This window comes from Drosophila melanogaster, chromosome 3L (assembly GCF_000001215.4).
Source record: "Drosophila melanogaster chromosome 3L".
Taxonomy (NCBI): Eukaryota; Metazoa; Arthropoda; class Insecta; order Diptera; family Drosophilidae; genus Drosophila; species Drosophila melanogaster.
The window spans coordinates 5,196,999-5,216,688 of NT_037436.4; the positions used below are offsets into that span (position 1 = coordinate 5,196,999).

Genomic DNA, 19,690 nt, shown 5'->3' on the forward strand with positions numbered 1-19,690 from the left:
CAAAAAAAAGAAAGGTAAGGAAGAAAATGTGAAATAGGAGGAGCAACTTTGAGGACTTTGAAGATGGAGTGAGATACAAGAGGAGTGCACATTCCAGGACGTATGCCAAGCAATTATCCTACAGGAATTTCTTAATTTTTCCGTTGGGTTTTCATACCAGGAGGAAAAGCAAAAAATGAAGGCTGGCGAACTAGTAGTAGCGGAACCGGAAATAAGAGGAACGCCGCAGACTAGGCAAATTATTCGTAGAAAAACAAAAATTTGAAAAATAAATTTAAAAAAAAATAGCATGAAAAGTTATGATGGCACAAAAAGGTTATGAAAAATTTGAAGAAACCTAAAGTTAAGGCGAGACGAATTTGAACATCACCCTTTGTGAATATTGGTAAATATTTCATATAAAAAAGGTGCTTAATATTTAATTATTTTATTCATGTTAACTAAAACGCCCATTTTTACGTTCTCAGTTCTCAATTTTCCTTTTTTGGATTTTCATGATTTAAGAAAATATATGCTCCCAAAAAGTTTTCACCAACGTGAGGGTACCAAAATATGTTTTGGCAACACAGCTAATGTCAGACAGAAAACGAGCAAAATGCCAAAAGAAGGCGGCAGCAGGACATGGATCGGAAAAGGAGGAGGAACTGCACAGGAATCCAGAAGTGACAGACTGGAGCTTCAGGACTCCGCGACGTGTCAGCAGCTTTTTTTCGGCCATGTCCTTGCTCCTGGCTCCTATTTTTTTTTTCTGTTATTTTCGCTGTAGCTGGTGTTCCAGAGTTTTTGCTGTAAATATCATTAAGTCCGCGTACGTGCCAAATGGCAGTTTAATTATGGCAAGGAGTCGGCAACGAAACCATTCCAAAAAACCCAAGCAAAACTCCGGAGGAAAGACTCCATTACCGCGAAGTTTGGGTGGCATTTTGCAATTAAAATAGATATAACATTAAAACAGGAAGCTTTTTCGTTTTTTTTATGCCAAAAAGAAAACTATCAAAAAAGAACAATAAAAAAGTCAGAAATTTTCATTTGGCTGCGTTTTAATGAGCAGCAGATGGGAATGAGGGGACTTGCGGGGCAGGATGTTACAAGGCATAGGTGTGAATTTTTAGAGCCAAAGTTAATGAAGCTGTGAAGTGAAGCGATAGATGGGAAAAAGGCAGAGATGAAAACAAGCTACGTAGATAGCAAGAAATTTAAAAGAAAAGCTCCTGTTTGACAAGCTCATTAGATATAAAAAAAAGTGACGAAAGTTTGTGCTAAAGAAAAAAATAATAAGGATTACTTGATATAAGTTTGCAATAGAATTTAAAAGCTGTAAGTCTTAAATTTTCCCAAAAACCAAACATTTCCAAGATGCGGTAAAAACTTGATTTTTACATACTCATACACCGAAATTGCTTAAATGAATGGTGTAATTTTCCAAATTAGTGAAGAATAGAGAGCTTTTCGGCTTTCCTAACTTTTCTGTTCGTTTTTTCCAATTTCCACATAAATTATTATCATTCTTCCTCTGACTTCACGTGCAGTCCCCATACTCATTTGCCCCTCTGTTGAAGTTGAAGTGTTTCCATTGCAGTTTTCCCTTGACATTTCAAGGGCTCTCCTGGTGCATTTGGAAAAAGTTTTTCCCGACACACACACACACACACCGCCCACTTTTCTTTTTCTCACCATTGCACTTTTGCAGGCAAACTCCTTGCAACTATTATTATCAACTATTATTTTGTCTAGTTAACTGTTCGAAAAAGAGGAGCTTGATGTTGCCACACTTTGGGGCAGGAACTTCAGCACCTCCCCCTCTTACCCAGCAGCCAGTATCCCCGGGACACACACTTGAAATATCCCTCTTTTCCTCTATGGCTGTTGCACAATTTGTGTAAACATTTATTACGCACTCCAAGGGAAACTTTTCTCGAATAATTTTCTCTCAGCTATTCTGCTAAGCTCTGGGTGTGGGTTAAAAGGGGGCAGGTCTAACTGCTGGTGGGCGTGGCCATTATCCTGTGCATAATTTTATGATGATAATTAATTTCATGTTTGCCACTGCAGCAAAATGAGTCCTGCGGCTAATCGGTTCGCAATTGTACATTGGCCATGAAAATGGCTTCGAAACTATTCTGTCTCTTTCTTTAGCTGAATTCATAACATATTTTAATGGCATAAATAGGATTTCGCATATGAATTTACTAATAATTTTATTTGAAGAGCCCTAAAATTAAAGTTACTTAAAAATCTATCGCCTTTGCTAAGCTACTTCAAGGAGAAGGAAAGATGATATCAGTGCACAACCATTTTCATTCCCATTTTGCGGTTACAACTTGTAGGGTTTTTGTCTTTTGATTACAGATGTCGCCATCGCCACCAAATTTGCCGACGCCCCAAACCTTTTTGTCTCGCAAATTTAACCCCCAAAAAAAGTTTCTTCAAGATCTCCCTTGGTTATTTGCCGGTTTTCCCCGGATCTTCTATCTAATAGCCCTCGGTACTTGAACCACTTCAATCTCCGATTTATTCTCGAAGTCGAGTTTGCTGCTCGCCATTTTTGCATTTCCCTGCTGTTTTTTCTTCAGCCACACCCACATTGCGCCCACTTTTTCATGCATCCAGTTTTATCGCTCAATGCTCATTATTCGCTGTTGTTGTTTTTGCCAACTATTTTCGAAGTAATTCCGTGAGTTTTGTTGTTCGATTTTACTTGCCTTCAACACAAAGTTTCCGCAGGCAATTTTTGCGCCTTTGGGCGTTGGTTTTTTGCTGACTAGGGTTAGCTCTTGATTTTCTTCGGATTTTCTTATTTTTGCCTTTGCTCAATTTTTTTTCTTTTATTGTTATTGTATTGGCCGCAACTGTTGCCACAATTTGAACTTTGTTTGCTGTGGCTTTCATTCCTGATTCCCCTTTCTTTGATTGGAAATATTTTGCGTTTATTTGAATGTTTTTTTGGACAAGAAGGATTTAACGAAAAGGAATCGCAAGAAATATTTATATAATTTTTATATTTTTTTTTGTACTTTTTGATGACCGTTAACTTTTAAGGCCACAAGTTAAGGGTTGCATAAAAAAGGGCACGAAAAACATCTAATGAAAAGAAGGTAAATACAAAGTCTAGAGCCCTTAGCAACGTTTATTGAGTCAGGACTAAAATAAGGGGATTTCAAAAGAGCTGGCAAACAATCGTTACTACTTGATATCGAATGTGTAATTTTATAAATTTATGCCTTTTGGATATTATTTTTTAAACCTTCCGATACTTGTGTTATTTAACTATTATTTGCCACCTCTTTGTCTTTGATTCTATATTTGCTATTTGCTTACGTATAAAAGCTTACCCAATAATAGTCCACAGGTTGGCTTAGAAAACTTACCTAAAAAGAAAAGAAATATACAAATATTATTATCGCTGGCGTAAATTTACGTAAATATTTATAAGCTTTAGCACAACTTGACTGTCTCGAGAATTCTTAAAGCCAATAAGCACTTGCTGTGAATGTAAATAGAATAAACATAAATCACTTTCAATCACCATAGTGAAAATAAATATTATCCAAACAAGGTAAATCAATTTAATCTCTCGATTGAGTCTGACCGGCTTTTACCCCCAATAACCCCCCTTCCCCCTTTTTTTCACCCATTTTTAACCCAATCTTGAATGTCTGAGGGTGTGCAAACAATTTGTACCCTTCACCTGTGCGAAAACAGCTGGTACAAGTAGTACTGAGAATGAGGCACTCGGCAACTCGAGCTCACTTTTTCACATCCTACACATATATGGCTAACATATGGCAGAAGAAAGCAGCACGGGATGCTTTAAATTACATCAAAGATTTACTTGTGAAAGAAAAGAAAAAAATCCACGCAAGAGACACGCCAAGGAAAAGTCCTTCGAAGGAGTGCAAGATGAAAAATAAATAACAATCACACAAAAATCAATATTGACAATGAAAGGATGGGCGGTGAGGCGATTCAATGGCCGTCTGGCTGCTGAAAAAAAAAAAACCAAGAACAAAAACCAAACAAGTAGGCGTGGCACTTGGAACATATGTTGCCCCGTTGCTAAACTTACCCGGAAAATATATTAATAAAAGATGGCAAAAAGTAACACTACACAACTTTTTTAATCAAGTGTCAACTGAAATCGAAAATTTGCACTTTACACTTCAGTTTTTCTTATTTTTTTTTATTTTTGGTTGCAAGGCAGCCAGCCTGATGACAAGTTTATTTGTTATTTGGCCGATTTCCTGAACAGCTGTTGCACACCCTCACACAGATACTCGAGCGCACACACTCACACACACACACACACACAAACGAACGCACACATACAGCGATGGAACGTGGTGAATATGGTTTTTGTTGCCTGGTTTTTAGCGCACGCACATTCAGCTCGAAACGATGTCGGATGCTGACTGAGAGCCAAGTTGGCAAAAAGTGTCCGAGACCAACCGACCGCCATGATTGAAAGCCGGCTGTGTGGCAGCAAAAAGTTCTCCTGGGAGTGGGTGGCCATGTATATATATATATATATATATATACTATATAGGGTGGTCCTTTTCTGGCTGGGTGATAGGAAACTGGACACAACCTGTTGAGCAACAAGGACGAGAAACGAGACGGGACGAGTAGAGTCGAGTCGAAATCGAATGGAGATGGCAATGACAATGTCATTGAAAAGGACTTTGCCTCTGCATTCGACCATGAAAGAAGGGGTGGTTTTGGGGTTAACAAAAAAAAAAAAAAAAAAAGAGGGGCGGACGTAGCTCCCTAAAAAAGATGGAACTTCCGAGGCCCACGCCCAAAGGAATCCAATAGAATGGACCGGAGAGCTTGGTTAAGCAACGAAATGAGTGGCGCAGACAATGCCAACTATCATCGGGATATCAATTCGATTTTTTTTTCCTACTCAGTTCTCTGTTTTCGAACGGATATGAAAAGCTGACAGTCAATTAATAAACGTTCGACACTTGGCCGCCAGAGGGCGTTAGCCATGGTCTTCGGTGCCTTTCACTTTCTTCTACTTTCTCCACGTTCTTTTTGTGTGTGGTTTTTTCTCTGCGTGGGTGGCATTTGCGTCAGAGTTTCATCGTAATTAACATTCTGTAAAAAGTTTTCGCTGTACCCAGCATTTTTCTTAGGAAAAGCTGAAAATGGCTTTGGAGAGCAGCTGTTTTGGGGTTAACAGGTGTCTGAGTTCATTGGAATTTTTAATAGGGAATATACTTAAATAACAATGAATTGCTTTAAATATACTTAAATACTTGACCCAATAAAATATGATGGATTGAAAATAACTGGTGAAAATTATACGAGGGTTTTTAGCACTTAAAAAGGGTTATCGCGTTTAAAAAAAAGACCAGCATTGAAATAAAAGATTGATGAGAACACTGCAAGAAGTGCAAGTCGTTCATATGATGTTTGCTTGTTCATTGTGCTTTACTTATTATTTTTAGCCCGTAAGCTGTACTATTTTCCATCTAAAACGCATCCATCATATCCGGCTTAGTCACTAACAGCTGCCCTCATAAACGAGTCGCACATTTGTCACACATTTTAATCTAATTAGGGCTCCCCTTGGAACTCGCCACCACCCCAATTTCCCTGCCAAAAACATGCAAATCAAACAAAAAAGTTGCCAAATTTCTCTGTTTCTCTCGCCTGGCAAATTTCACTCCCTAAACAGTCGTTATCATTAGCTAACAATACGACAAAGGGCAACAAAAAAAAGAACTATTCCCAAAACATATGTCAAATAATAAAATAAAAACCAATCAGCAACAGCTGCAGGGCATTAACAAAGTGAGAAAGAGACGAGCAGATTACGAGAAGAAAGAGACGAAAGGACGGAAGGAACAGAGACAAATGCACAAATTAGTTGGGCCAAATTAGCAAAATCAAATTCGCATTGCTAGCCACAAGAAATGTTTCACAGGATATAAAAGGGACATCAAAATGGGATGGGAAAAATAGAGGAAATTGAAGTATGGGGACATTGAGGAGAAGTCAACAAATGAATCTTCAAGCCACGAAAGCATACCATAAAATTTTATTTCTGGTCTTGATTCGGGAAGACTTGTTTTCATTTAACCAAAATACTGTGGGAAATGACATTATTCGTATATAGTTATGTAATAACTTAAGAGGTATGCTGCAAGAAATGAACATCGCACTTATAATTCTGCGGCGACCTCGAATGAAATATTTTTTTTTTTTTTAGAAATATTTCAAGTTCTATATTATGTTTTATTTCAACAACATTACCTCCCTTTCTTCGTTCACTCGCTAGGTTCAAATGCTAAAGAATTTTTCGCTTCCGGCTGAAGGCAGAGAAGCGTGGCGAACATTTTTGCACCGAGCGTTTGTTCTTCGAAATGTCAAGGATACAACAATTACGGTAGCAGCAACAACCACAGGGGATTGATTACTGAAAGCCAAGAGGAAGTGGAAGAAGCAGTAGCGAATTCAGCAACGGTGGCAAGGACAAAACGGCAACGCTGTCGCCGCCATCGAGAGAATGCTGTAATTAATTATTGTGGCGCACACATTGCGGCATGGTCGAGCATACAAAATGGCTACTTTGTTGACAATTCTTAGGGGGTGTTGTGATGATTGTAAGGGGCGATAGTGTAAGGGGGGGGGGGGGTGGTTAGGTTGTATCCTGGTGGATTTATGTGCTTTGCTACGTAGCAAGCTAGTTTACTGTACAACTAAAGATCGATTGCGACATGCCGAACACAATTGATTACACTTTATTTCGAACCGGAAATGCAGCTGATAAGTGTGCTACACAATTTGTTGGTTCGGGGATTCCCCTATCATTTCACGTATTATTCGTATTGCATACTTCTCGACATTTTTAAAACTGTTTTATAACCTCCAGAGATCAAAAACTAGTGTACAATGAAAATTCGATTATATAATGTTTCGGGTTAGCTACCAAAAAAAAAAAGTCAGTCAGAATTAATTCACCGTATCACTCGAGTTCATGGGGGGTCACATTATGCCGTGCACACGCTGCCAAATATATATTACCCTTCACGAAATCTATTGCGGAATGTTTTATTATATTCCTTTCGCTGCCGTTGTTGTTCTTCTATTTATAAATGACAAACGCAGAAATTTTCCCTGCATGGCGCCAAATGCCATCAATCAAACCAACAACAAAATACACGGCATTACGACACAAAACCAAATTCCCCCCCAAAAAAAAAAAAGTAAGGTAGACGGCAAAAAATGCAAATACCCAAAAACAGACGACAAATGACAAAAAGGGGAAGGCGAAAGTACAAAAAAAACGAAGGGCAACGAATTCCATGGCGACTGCAGACTGACAAGGAGTTTCAGACCAGAACTTCTTCACTAAGCTCGGGGATTCCAGGACCTTTGGAGTTACATGCGCTAACACACATACACATAACTGGCAGTCTGTAAATTAAAAGCGTTTAAAATGCGTGCTGCATACTTTTTGGGGCTGTCTGGCAGACGAGGGATGTCACTAAAGTTTGTTGCTCCCACGGCTAACAACTTTCCGCAACATGTGTGTGTAGGAAACTTTGGTCTTCAAAGCATTGGTTTTCTTCTTTGTTTTAGCGACAAGAAAAATAGTATATATACATATATGTATAAGAATAAGACGAGCAACAGCAATCTGACAGGCAAATGCGTCTCTCATTAAGCCAGACACACACTTACACACAAGCAGCTTAAGATGTCAGTCGGGAAACAGTTGGTCCTGGTCCAGGAACAAGGCTAAAAAAAAGAAAATAATACCAGGGCCAGGAGCAAAGCAGCCAGTTCAGGACCACAATCAGGACCAAGCTGGCGCTTCGAGTTAATTGAATTCTGCGTAGTTTAAGTTATACGACACAGTCATAAACTTGGCCTCATATGCGTAAAACTCAAAGTTTTTGCTCGGTTATTTATGCGGTGCGTGCACGCACTTTATGAGAGCTCCGTTTTTGGGGGTTAAGGTTTTGGGGGGAATGTGGGACCATAGCTTTTAGTGTCACATCTATGGAACCAAAAATGCTCGTGCCGCGTCACTTAAAGTGCTTTATTATATAGCCACAAACATGAAAGATAACTTGAACGAATGTGGGAAATTGGGCAATGAGAATGCATGGAGCAGAGCTGGAAATGCAATATCCCGTATATTTATGTGGAAACTTTTTCAATGCAGTCACACATAAAATAGAATCTATGATACTTAGAAAAGTTATTTAGCAATTAAATTAATATTCAGTATCCTGCGGAGCCTTATATATTTAAAGGCGTTAGTAAATAAGATATCTTATATCACAACTCAACTCTGCCCATACTTAACAGTTTGGTGAGCAGCTCAAAGGAAAATAAATATATATTAAAAAAGATATGTAAAACTTTGTAAGTATTTTGCTCTGCAAGTGAAGTTCGTCTGTGGATTTTTCCATGTCTTGTTGTAGTTTGTTATGACTGCATATGACTTACAGACACCACGTAAACACACACACACATACGCACACACTCATCCATACGAAGCACTTCCGTTACAAGCTACCCTTAGTCAGCTTCCTCGCATTCGCCTACTCTTTCCCATTTTCCCCGCGCTTTTCCACGGACTTTGACAGGGACAGCCCACGACTTAATAACACTTTAAATTACTTTCATTTCCGTTTTTGTTATTCCAAGCGCGTCACTATGGCAGCTGGAGAAGCTGGTGGGCGACAGGCTGCCCCTTTTCCACCCTGACAATCCCCCCCCCTTTTAAGTGCACCCCTCTTTGGCTCTCAAGGCGTTTGCTTATTCTTAATTAAGTTGCCGCACTAGAAAGCCACAACAGCAGAGAAGACACTCCAATAAAGGCGAATAAGTGAAGAATAACTACAGCGGTCGGTCGATAATTAGTTTTTTGCCATCTTAGACCTTTTCAAGTAGCAAGATAATTTGAAAGAGCAAGGCAGTGGTTATACTCTGTATTGTTGCATTGTTCAAATAGGAAGTCCTTAATCGATCACAAACCAAACTTAAATACATGACTCTAAATCCAGCGAAACAATTATTATTAGTTATAACTTTTCAATCCTATATAACCCACTTACTTTAGATAAAATATTTTGCAGTGTAATGAACTGTGTAGTTTGCAAATACCTAGAAAATGTTAAGCTCCAACTCGAATGGAAGCAATGAAAGTGGTGGGGGTTTAATTGAATTAATATTGAAATTCCTAATTAAATTACGACTAATATCGGTTAAAATTAAATTCTCTCTTCGCTTGATATCTAAGAGATTTCCTCTGCCAACTTCTCTTTAGTTATAAAAAAAAGTGACGCCTGCGCTGCAGGCAAAAAATTCCGCCCCAACGACGTCAACAGCGCCGCTGGCGTCGACTGCAGCAGCGCCATGTTGTCTATCTCACTCACACGTCCCCAACTATTGCCATCTCCCTTTAGCGTGGGAGTCTGAACAATATTTGTTGCTGGTTTTTGGAGCTGAGCGTACAAGAAATTTCGAGGTTAACACGCCGGCAATTAATTTGTGCATCCATTGCAGTCGAAATTCAATTTACGCAGCCATAAAAAACAGAGAAACCCCAAAGAATCGTGCGAGCGGGATGGAGCGGGGGCGAGAGAGGGATGGGGATAGGCGGCGATTGGCAGATTGCATTTTAAATCCGCTTAACGGACTTTGCCTGGGAGTAATAGGCGGAAACGGAAGTGGAAGTGGGTGCGCAGAGAGCCAGATGAAATGTGCGGGAGGCACTACTTCAATGTTGGTCAGCCAATTAAAAAATATGAACGCACCAACAAGATTAAAAGCGAAATGGAGGAAAACCCCACGGATCTTTATGGAGGTTCTGGTTAAAAGGAACATAGCCAGGAATGCACTGCAAGAACTTTAATAAGCAAAAAACAATTTTATGGAAAAAAAACTTGGGAATTATAAGTGCAAAGCAAATCTCGAACTAACAAACGGAAATTGTACAATTTCTTGCATTTGGTTTTATACTTTTGCCAGTGCATTAAACTTCTTCCAGCCACAAAGTTCTATCGTTTCAGTGGACACGCCACAAGTTTTCACTGTACCAAAACTGACCCCAACTTCAGCTGACCGCAACGAGTAACGGGAACTGTGCGGCACAAGCAGCATTTTGTGGAAATAGTAGAAGCAGCGACATAAATAGATTTAAGCGCCGCAGGGATTTGTATTCCTTATTGGAATTTCTTTTCTTTTTTTCCAGCAGCAAAGTTTAGAATTACCCCAACGTAATTGAAAAGTTTGCCGGCAATATATGTTAAGGGGGTTACACACAGTATAGCAGTAGTGCCCCTTCGACTACCACATATATTTATGGGCAGCCAACATGGGGGATTTGAAACGGGGCAATATATGTACGGCAGGACATACATAAATAGTTTTAGTTTTATATTCGAGCATACATTGCCAGAGCAATTGTCTAAATGCAATGTTAAAGTTTGCAGTTGACAAAACAGGAAGTGGTCGCCGGAGGATTGAAAAGAAGGCGGGGTTGGGGCTGGCTTCAATGGTTAGTGATGGGTTTGCAAACCAAAGTTTTCTTGATGATAGATAGGAGGTTTATAGTTTATGGTTTCTCAAGTTTGGTTCAAGTCGAATTTGCATGACAACTACTGACCAGGCGATGTGGGAATTGCGTCGACAGACAATTCAGATTTGTAACTTAAGCAACAAAAAGAAACAAATAACTTAGGGCGCCATATCAAGTTTCATTTCAGAAAGCATTTAAATTGATAATAACATAATCACAAAAAGTGTGTTGAATAAGAAGATAGGCACTTATACTATAAGTATGTATACATTAGATTGCTTTAATCAATGCCCTTCGCAATCTGCAATTTGTTTAGGCGTTTAGACAATACTGGGCATAGAAAATTAAACAAAACAGCTGGAATGAAACAATTATTCAACTGCAAGTGCAGCAGAATGCACACACAAATATCCTCATCCTTGGCCCAAAACAATTCACACAGGAGCAAAATGGGGGCGGAAGGACAAAGGAGAGGCGTTGCCACCACAGCCTGACAAACAAAATAATTTGATGTAAATGCTAACTAAACACATATACACATGAACAAACAAACAATTTAAACGCACACACACACACGCATACAAACACGAATATATACAGCATTTCGGCCGAGTTAAACTTTAGTTTTGGCTATTTGCTTAGCCCCACACAAAATTCCCCATTTCATGTCCTTCATCCTTTGGGCCCATCGCTTGCAGCTGTTAAGTTTGATTTATGCCATTTTGCTGGGCCTAAAACAATGAGTGGGCGTGGCAGGCTGGGGGCGAACGAGCAGGGTTGCCATGCAACACTTTAATTGCCCAAATGACTGTTTATTGATTTATGTGAAAAATGTAGATTAATGCCATTAGTAGCAGTTCTCCACTCTGTGTCTCTTTCAATCTCTGTTCAAAAAGCCCTCCTACTTTTTAATTAAATGAATGGAAATTATATTTGGTTAGGAAAATTCTAAAACTAGTATTTGTATTTAAACTCGTTCATATGTGAATTTATGCCAGAATGCGAAATGCACACACATGTGTGTGTTCATTTATGAAGAGCCACTGCGAAATGGGACTCGATGTCTGCTTAATTATGGCAAGTTTTTACATAAATATTTACACCTGCCTGCCTGCGTGCATCAATGGGTGGAGTGCCACCCACTTAAGTACTCAGCGGTTTGATTAATTAGTTTGGCAATAAAATAAATTAGCAAATAAATTTCAGCTCACTCAAAGAGTAATGAAAAAAAAACGGATTTCAATCATTGGCAATGGTTTAGTTACATTTGCATCCAACAAATGCAAAATCTCGCCATCGCTGGGGAATCACACTAATCGACTTGTATTGCGATTTATTACGAAATAAATTTTTACAGTATTTTTAAATTTCCTGCTTTCTTTTTTTTTTGGGTTTGCTGTAAATAAATTTTGTTTGGCCCCAAAGTTTTTGATAAATCACTGCAACGGAAAGTTTGTCCCAAACTGCAGCGGGAAAATTGTGCCCTCAAGGGCCACGCCCCCCATGGCCACGGGGGAATCCCACAACCCTAAAATCCGAAATAAAAAAAAGTTTATTTCGAACTGCATTCGTCCAAGGCAAGTTTGAAAGCTGCTAAATTGCACAGTGGTTGAAAGTTATTGGAAACTGCGAACTTTAAAGCAACTACTCTATGTATTTTTGCTCTCTTGCACATTAATTTTTTATGGATTTATGGTTAATCTGTAGGTATTGAAAATAAAATATGTATAGCACCGTTTTTTACGATACGATTTGTCACACTGCAACTTAAACTGAAATCTGGCATATTACAAACTAGCAACAACTTTAGGGACTCCCCACACACACACACATATAGAAGAAGGGGGATTTACACAGACAATGGCTGAGCGCACGTAGCAAATGCAAGCTGACTTCCCCTCTCCGCACCTGTCATCCGCCCATTCCCTCCCCCTTTTTTAGCTGTAACCACCAGCTACCCAACCCACAAGGCCTCCCATCGAACTAACACTCAACTAAGCAGATTTGTGATGGCGCGTCGCATGAATAATTTGCCAAATTAATAAATAATCACGGATTTTCTGGTTTGTTAGCTTTCCATTTTTTTTTTTTGTTTCGTAAATCCGGTAGTAGTCCCATGGCCACGCCCCCCATCGCACTGGCGCCCTAATTCAAATGCTAAGCGCCATGAATTTTGCTCCCCAATGAGCACAAATTGGTTTCGCTCGCATCTCATCTTTTGTTTTTTGCCATTTTTTGACGGCCATGGCCATGCGAAATATTGTGAATGTCGAATATTGACTACCTACGCGCTGTCCGTTGCCATGGAATATTAAGTGGTCCGATGGGATGGGAAACATTTTGATCAGCCACGCATAAAGTTCTGCCACATCTAATGGATTGTCTGATATTTCCATTTGCCCCCTCGTGCCGCTGGGGAAAAAGCACTGGATGAAGCATTTCACTTCTATGCCACTTGGTAATCGAATTGAATTTACATGCGAGATTTCTTTTTTTTTTTTTTTTTGGTTCGGTTTTGGTTTGCTGCGCTGCGCTGCAAACAATTGCAAATTAAATATAAATTTCGGTTTCCCGTGGGGCAAAGTGGTAACGTGAAAATGTTCACTTGGTCAGAATCCATTTTGGTTGAGTTCCGTTCATTTAGCCGGCAGCCAAGTTGCATTTATACCATTGAAATTGCTTTACTCGATAATGTCGATTTTTTAAAATGTATCATTTATTTATTCCATTAATATTGCCGTAATTGATAATTAAGATTTTCTTTACATTTATAAAATCAACATTCGTTTAAAATATAATAATGAAGGTGTATATTTTTTGTAAACTATTGAAGAGAACTATTTGTGTTTTAAAAACTTCATATTGATGTTTGAATAACCTCAATAATTTACCAAAGTACACATTTTCAACAGAAAATAAAATGGCAAATGCTCACCACTTGATGCCGATTAATTTCGGGCCATTTTGCTGGCATTTCAGCACTCTCAGTGCTTCATTTCGATGACTGCAATTAAAATGGCAATTAAGAAAATTCTACTTCCGCAACAGAAGCTTTCCACTCCCGCACACACACACACACACACATAGAGAGAGAATCACTCAAATTACCCATACGCACTGTAGGACACTCACAAACACTCTACCATATTAATGGAAATTAATTTCAGTGTTTCATCCGCTCGCATTTTCTTCTTTTTATTTTCTTTTTTTTTTTTTTGCTTTACTTTTACTCATGTGCTCGTTTTCCTTTGCCGCTTTTCTTTACTTTTTGTTTCTATAACAATGCTCTTCGCCGAGCATAGTTTTTTTTTCCTTTGTTTTTGTATAATTCCCGCTCTCCGTTTGCAGCTGATGTTCATTTCCCTGTGAATGCACAGCGTGCGGATGAATGGGAATGGAAAAAGTGGGGAGTGGAAATGGAAATATGGAAAACTCTGGGCCAAAGTCAAAGTGAAAGGAGATGAGGAACAGCAGGCATTCAATGAGTTTTTGCTCCTTTTCCTGGCATTCAATGCATCATCATATGCCTGAATGACTGACTGGCTAGCTGAGTAAATGAATGAATGATGGAATGAATGCGTGATTGAGGGCCTCTAAATGAAAGCGTACCAGTTCTCACTGATTGACGGGCCAAAGGAAATGCTTAAAAATGCATATGATAATTTGTAATTGTTTTTAATTTTCCCCCATCCTTGGACTCCTCGAAATTGTTTCCACGAAAAATCCATTGTATAATTATCGAGTTTATTGCTGTTATGGCTTCGTGCCCATAAACTCCACATTAACCCCCCTTTTGTTTTTGATTCCTCAACGAGCCGCATTCAATTATTCATTTAATTCCATGGAAGCGGCCATTACACGACTGAAACTTCAACTTCAGTGCAATCAACTCGACAGTTCGTCAATCGTTCTAAAGTAAACGGAAAACAAAGCATGTTTTAAACCAATCATTTGTAAGAAATTTGCCGTTACGCTAAGCAATTATCATTATTAGATTTATAAGAATTTAAAGGTATTGTTATAGACTGTATTCAAGTTATTGCTTTTCAATTTCAAAAGGGGCGTATAAAAAAAGGCAATTTAAGGGCCATCGTTTGATTCCACATGACAACCGCACTTTCGGAAACCTGTCAAAGGCTAAACAATACTCCATCATTATGGGGTTCCCCCGTTTTCAAGCCAAATTCCATCCACCCCATTTTCACCGAATTCACCCCCGCGCCTTTTCACAGCGAGCAATGTTCATGTCTGAAAATGCAAATTGCAGACAATCAATGACCACAGGCAACAAAGGGCCAGCCAGGTGAGTGGGTTGTGGGTTGTGGGTTGACCCTCTTGAATGTCCTGGCAACCGATTGCCCACTACCATCTGCACCACACACCATTCCCACAGGAAAGCTCCACCCAATCACGTGTTGAGCTAGTGTAATTTATGCCTGGTCTGCTTCAATTGTTTGTTGGATCCAAGCATATCGGGGCCGTCTGGCAAATTAAAGTCCTTGGAATCCTTGTGAGTGGAAACTGGAATTCCGAGAGACTGGCAAATAATTAATGCTCTACACAATGTGCATGATGGGGCGATATTTTGGGGGCGAGGAGATAGGAGAACGGTTTAGACACGCTCTTGGCACTTTGCGGTTGCACTTGATTCGCTTGCGTAATGCAACAAAGATGCATCTAACTTAATTAGCAACCAAATGGCAAGAAGGCGACCTCCGCACTCTGAAATCGGATATCTTGGCCATTGCTCTGGGGTTTCTCTGGTTTTTCGGACTACCCACACTCACTCGCTCCCTTTTGTGGCATGTTTTCAAGTCTCGTGCCTGACAGATATTTTCCGACACACAAAACAGAATGGGAAAAGCAATTAGCAAATAAAGGGAAATTCAAATGAACTAGTCGAGGCCTGACCTTGATAATCCCCAGCTCAGATTTTCGTAAGCACCACATCAAGTATTTAAAAAGGTCAGAGATTTTTGTTTTTATCCCACAGCCAGCGAAGTTTTTCACTGCTGCAGTTTAAAAATTCCCCATCGGAAAAGCTTAAAAACTGCACAACGAAGAGGAAAAACTTTTGCAATAACTCTTTGGGTGGAGGGAAAATTGTTGCTCGCTGGTCTGAAAATCTGCGAGCAGCCATAAAATATTGTTGTAACACGGGGTTTTCCCCCGCTTTCAACCCCGGGTATGAAAACAAAATTAACGCAATGCATCGATGTCCGAGAAAGTCCGGCGGCGGGTTGGAAGGGTAAGGAAAAGGGCGTGAAAACCGCGTAATAATAAAATATGATACGAAAACCTTGTAAAGCGACTTTCAGACAATTTATAACGGTCAGCTGCAGTCGAAGGAGTAAGAAAAACTGGGGTTTTGCACCCCTGTTCCGTTTGGTTTTCCATTAAAGAGTAGGGAGTTGGCGAAAAAAAAAATAAAGCGGGAGAACCAACACAAAGTAATAGTCTGATATTGGATTTGCCAAAGCTAATAGCATAACATGTTCGGAATAATTGAAGGAAACTTTGTGTAAAGGATACTTTCAAACTTGAACATAAAATGGATTATAACATTTGGAAATGGGATTAAGTTAGTAAAATAATAATTTGTCTTTGATATGCAAATGTATCAAGGGGGTATTTTCATATTTCTTACTACTAATCTTATTTTTTAAATTCAAATGAATTTAATACTATCTAAGATTGATAAAATGTGTGCGCAAGTGCTTTTCGCATTTAATTACACACATTTAATTGCACGTAACTCGGTCATTAATTAAATTGCATCTTAATTGAAATATCCATAGCATTAAAAATTTAAATAATTATTTTCGATAAATAAATACGTACATTTATCGGCCCGTACGCCCTTCCCAACCGCAAAAGAATCGCCCGCCACTCGAATGCATTGCAATCAAATTTATTGCTACCGAAATACAAGAAAAAAAAGTTGTTCCGTGGGAACAATTGAAGAGGAAAAGGCAAGGGAATCCTGCGGATGCAGTGCAGCAACAGGAAGAGCAAAGTGGATAATATTACACACCCACACTGGACGAGTACGGCATGGGTTGGTTGGCGTGGGTGGAAAACGACTAAGCATTTTTGGGGTCACCGGAAAAACGCCCCCACTGCATCCGCATCTGTGGCTTCCATTTCAATTTTTTCTCCTCTTTTTCTTTTTTTTTTTTTTATTGAAATATTACCCTCGAGTCGGCTGCACTTTGAACTTCCTACCCACGCAGAAGACTGCTGCAAAATGTCAAGTGTCAGCGCGAATGTTGGCCAGTTTTTGTGGGCCGCCGCCAAATGTCAGGATGCGTGGCACGTGCGGCAATTGCCGCAGTTGCAGCAACGTCGCAACTCGCTGCTCGCCACCCCGCAGCAACATCACCACCAGCGGCTGGAACTGAAAAAGCAGCAGTGGCTTGTCACTTGCAGTTAAGTTCCATAATTTGCCCAGACCAAGCCAACAACTTGGAGCCCAATGCCCCATTGCATTAGCCACAGGCAGCTGTTGTGGCAGATGCTGCCATTCCAGGGAGACCGCAGCTTTAAGGATGCAACAGAACACTTGCTTCTATGCTATTGCAACGGAGCTCGAAACAGTTTCATTTTAAATGCCCATCAAAATAAATGGTAATTTGTGAGTGGGTGATATCAGTATCTAATTATCAAGCACGCTTAATGATATCTAACTGCTGCAAAAGTTACTCGCTCAGGTGTCTAAAACTGTGCAATGAAAAGTTATGACGTTTAAGTTTTGGTAATAGCCAGGGTATTTTTATTTTGTGATTCTTTGTGATTTTAATTGCTTAGGGGGCATTTAATTTAATTTAAATTATTTAACTATAAATATGTTTGGTGGTAAGAGCCATGTATCTTAAAAATAGATTTTATTTCCATCTCTCCCAAGCTTTTCTCGCTTCCTTTTAGTTTGTTTTGCTGGATGGGGTCGAAGCCTCATGTTTTTGGTCACTTGGTTAAGGCATGTCCAGGCGGAGTTGGTTGTTGTGGCCTTCGTCCCACTTGTTTTTGGCCAGCCAGCCATCCAACCAGCCGGGCAACGGGGCGTATGCGTGATCTGGGCGGGATCCTTTGTCCTGTTCTCGCCGTAGTTTCGTTGCCTGTTTATTTGCATTGTTCGCAGGACACTGTGTCGCTGTGTCCTTGTGCTGGTAATGTTGGCGTGTGGCACTTCTGCACTTTGTCACTTTTGTTTTAACGCTTACGCTTTATTGAGTTAATCGCTTTATGTCCGGCATTTCTCTCCGCTGTTTGCCTTTCTGCACTTTTGCCAGCTCAGCACTTTTAATTAATCCAGCAGCCCGAGATAGTTTCTCCTGCTTTTTCCCGCTTTTACAACTTTTCCTGATTTTCCCTACCTGCATTGCTATTACAGCTGCTTCCCTCGCCGGTTTAATCGCTACGCCTTTTCGTTATTTGTCCCCTTTTTGGTAAATAAAGTTTAATGTGTTTTCATTGATTACATCAGTTCGTGTGTACGCCTCCATTTTCCTCTCTCTCTCTGTGGTCATTATATAAATATACGCGTATCCCCCAATAAACTTCTCTTTTTTTCCCTTTGGCCAGCTGGAATTTTGATTGAGCATGTTTGTTGATTTATGTGCACCAGTTGTGGAATTTATATGCGGTCATTGTGAAGTCCAGTAGAAAAAACAATAAAGGCAGCGACGAGAGTAACGAAATTAAATAAAAGTGCAACTCGCACAAATGGTATGATAAACATTTCATTTAAGATGCCCAAAAACGAAATGTTAATTTTATATTAAATATGTGAGATAAATGATTTTAAAAATATTACTGCTCTGCTTTTGTGGATGATATGCATTAAACGTTTTACCACAGATTGAAGGGGTTGAATGCTCGATTTCAGTAGTTAATTGAAAAGAATTTGTGTAAAATGAGCATAAACCCAGATTCAGATTACAGATTTAAAACGGTTGGATGGTATTAAATGAATTTTAATGCTGGCAAATTTTTTTATGCGCTAAATTGATTTTATAGTTGTGTAGGTGTGAAAAGCAAATAAAACATATAGTCGGAAAAGTGTTTATTAAGTACTTTAGATGGCATATATCATATTGCAGTATAAAGTGAACAGCTATTTGAATTTGAAGGGCATAAGTCTCTGACCATTTCAGCATAACTCAATTTATATTCAAATGCAAACTGTGAAGTTTAAGCCAGTACTTTCAATTCTATTCTTCCATTACCCCGTTTATCCCTTTTATGCGGCTTGAACAAATTCGCATTTCTATTGAAAATTTCATAACTCTCGTTTGCCAGCTTTGCATGCCAAAACGAGAGTTGATGATATATTATGTTGCATTTAGTTGCGACACATTTGCATAACACTCATACGACCCGTGAGCCAAGCCAGTGCTGGGCAGCGCAAGAAGGAGCGGCGAGGATGATAGCGAGGCATGGAACGTGGAATATGTAAATAATATTTCAACAATAATTGCTTTTGAAGCCAAAGTGCCCAGAGACGCGTCCAACTGTCTTGATGTTCGGGCAAAACAAAAACCACCTACACAAATTGAATTTTCTCGTGAGATGAGCGTGTGCCCTGTGCAGCCAACTCGATTCCACTGCTGCTGGCAGCTAAAAATAATTAAAATATAAAACGGAATAAAATGCACAAGAATAACATTTACATTTATGCGTTTCTGTCTTCTGCTTTTCTTGCGCTCAACGGAACACAATTCAAATTCAACAAGTTGGGGCAAAACGGAAGGAAAGCAGCAAAACGCTCTCAAGTGTGCAGATCTCAAAGGAGCCAACTGAATATACATGGACTAGTTTAAAATTAAACTAATGTTTATAGTTATTGCAAAACTAAACAGCTGCCCAAGAGAGCGGAACCAAGTTAGATATCGTGTCCTCAGAACGGAAATGTAACTGAACATTGAATAGCAATGAAGAAAGCTTGCATTGCCTGCGATTGTAATCACGTCTTCTCTGGATTTTCCTCTTATTTCCATTCTTTAGTTATGACAAAATGCTCAAGAAACGGCCAGAAGGAAGGACATCTGCTTGTGCTAGCACAGTTGATGGTTATAATCTTATGTATTCTCGGACCAAACGCATTTCCACTCAATAACTACCGACTTGAATAGGGCCCGAAGACAATTGGAA

The 19,690-nt window shown here is 39.5% G+C and overlaps 1 protein-coding gene across 5 annotated transcripts in view; it reads right to left on the reverse strand.

Annotated features, from left to right (window-relative positions):
* Positions 1-19,690, reverse strand: part of shep (alan shepard) — a 122,124-nt gene that overhangs the window by 41,178 nt on the left and 61,256 nt on the right. The window contains exon 4 of one of the 5 annotated variants that reach the window (NM_001259707.1): positions 3,333-3,368. The exons of 3 other annotated variants lie outside the window; for them this stretch is intronic. In NM_001259707.1, coding sequence (NP_001246636.1) covers positions 3,333-3,368 — 36 coding nt within the window. Of the gene's footprint in view, positions 1-3,332; positions 3,369-4,066; positions 4,415-19,690 lie in introns of those variants that run through there. One more of the 5 variants, NM_001274509.1, reaches the window with a different exon arrangement.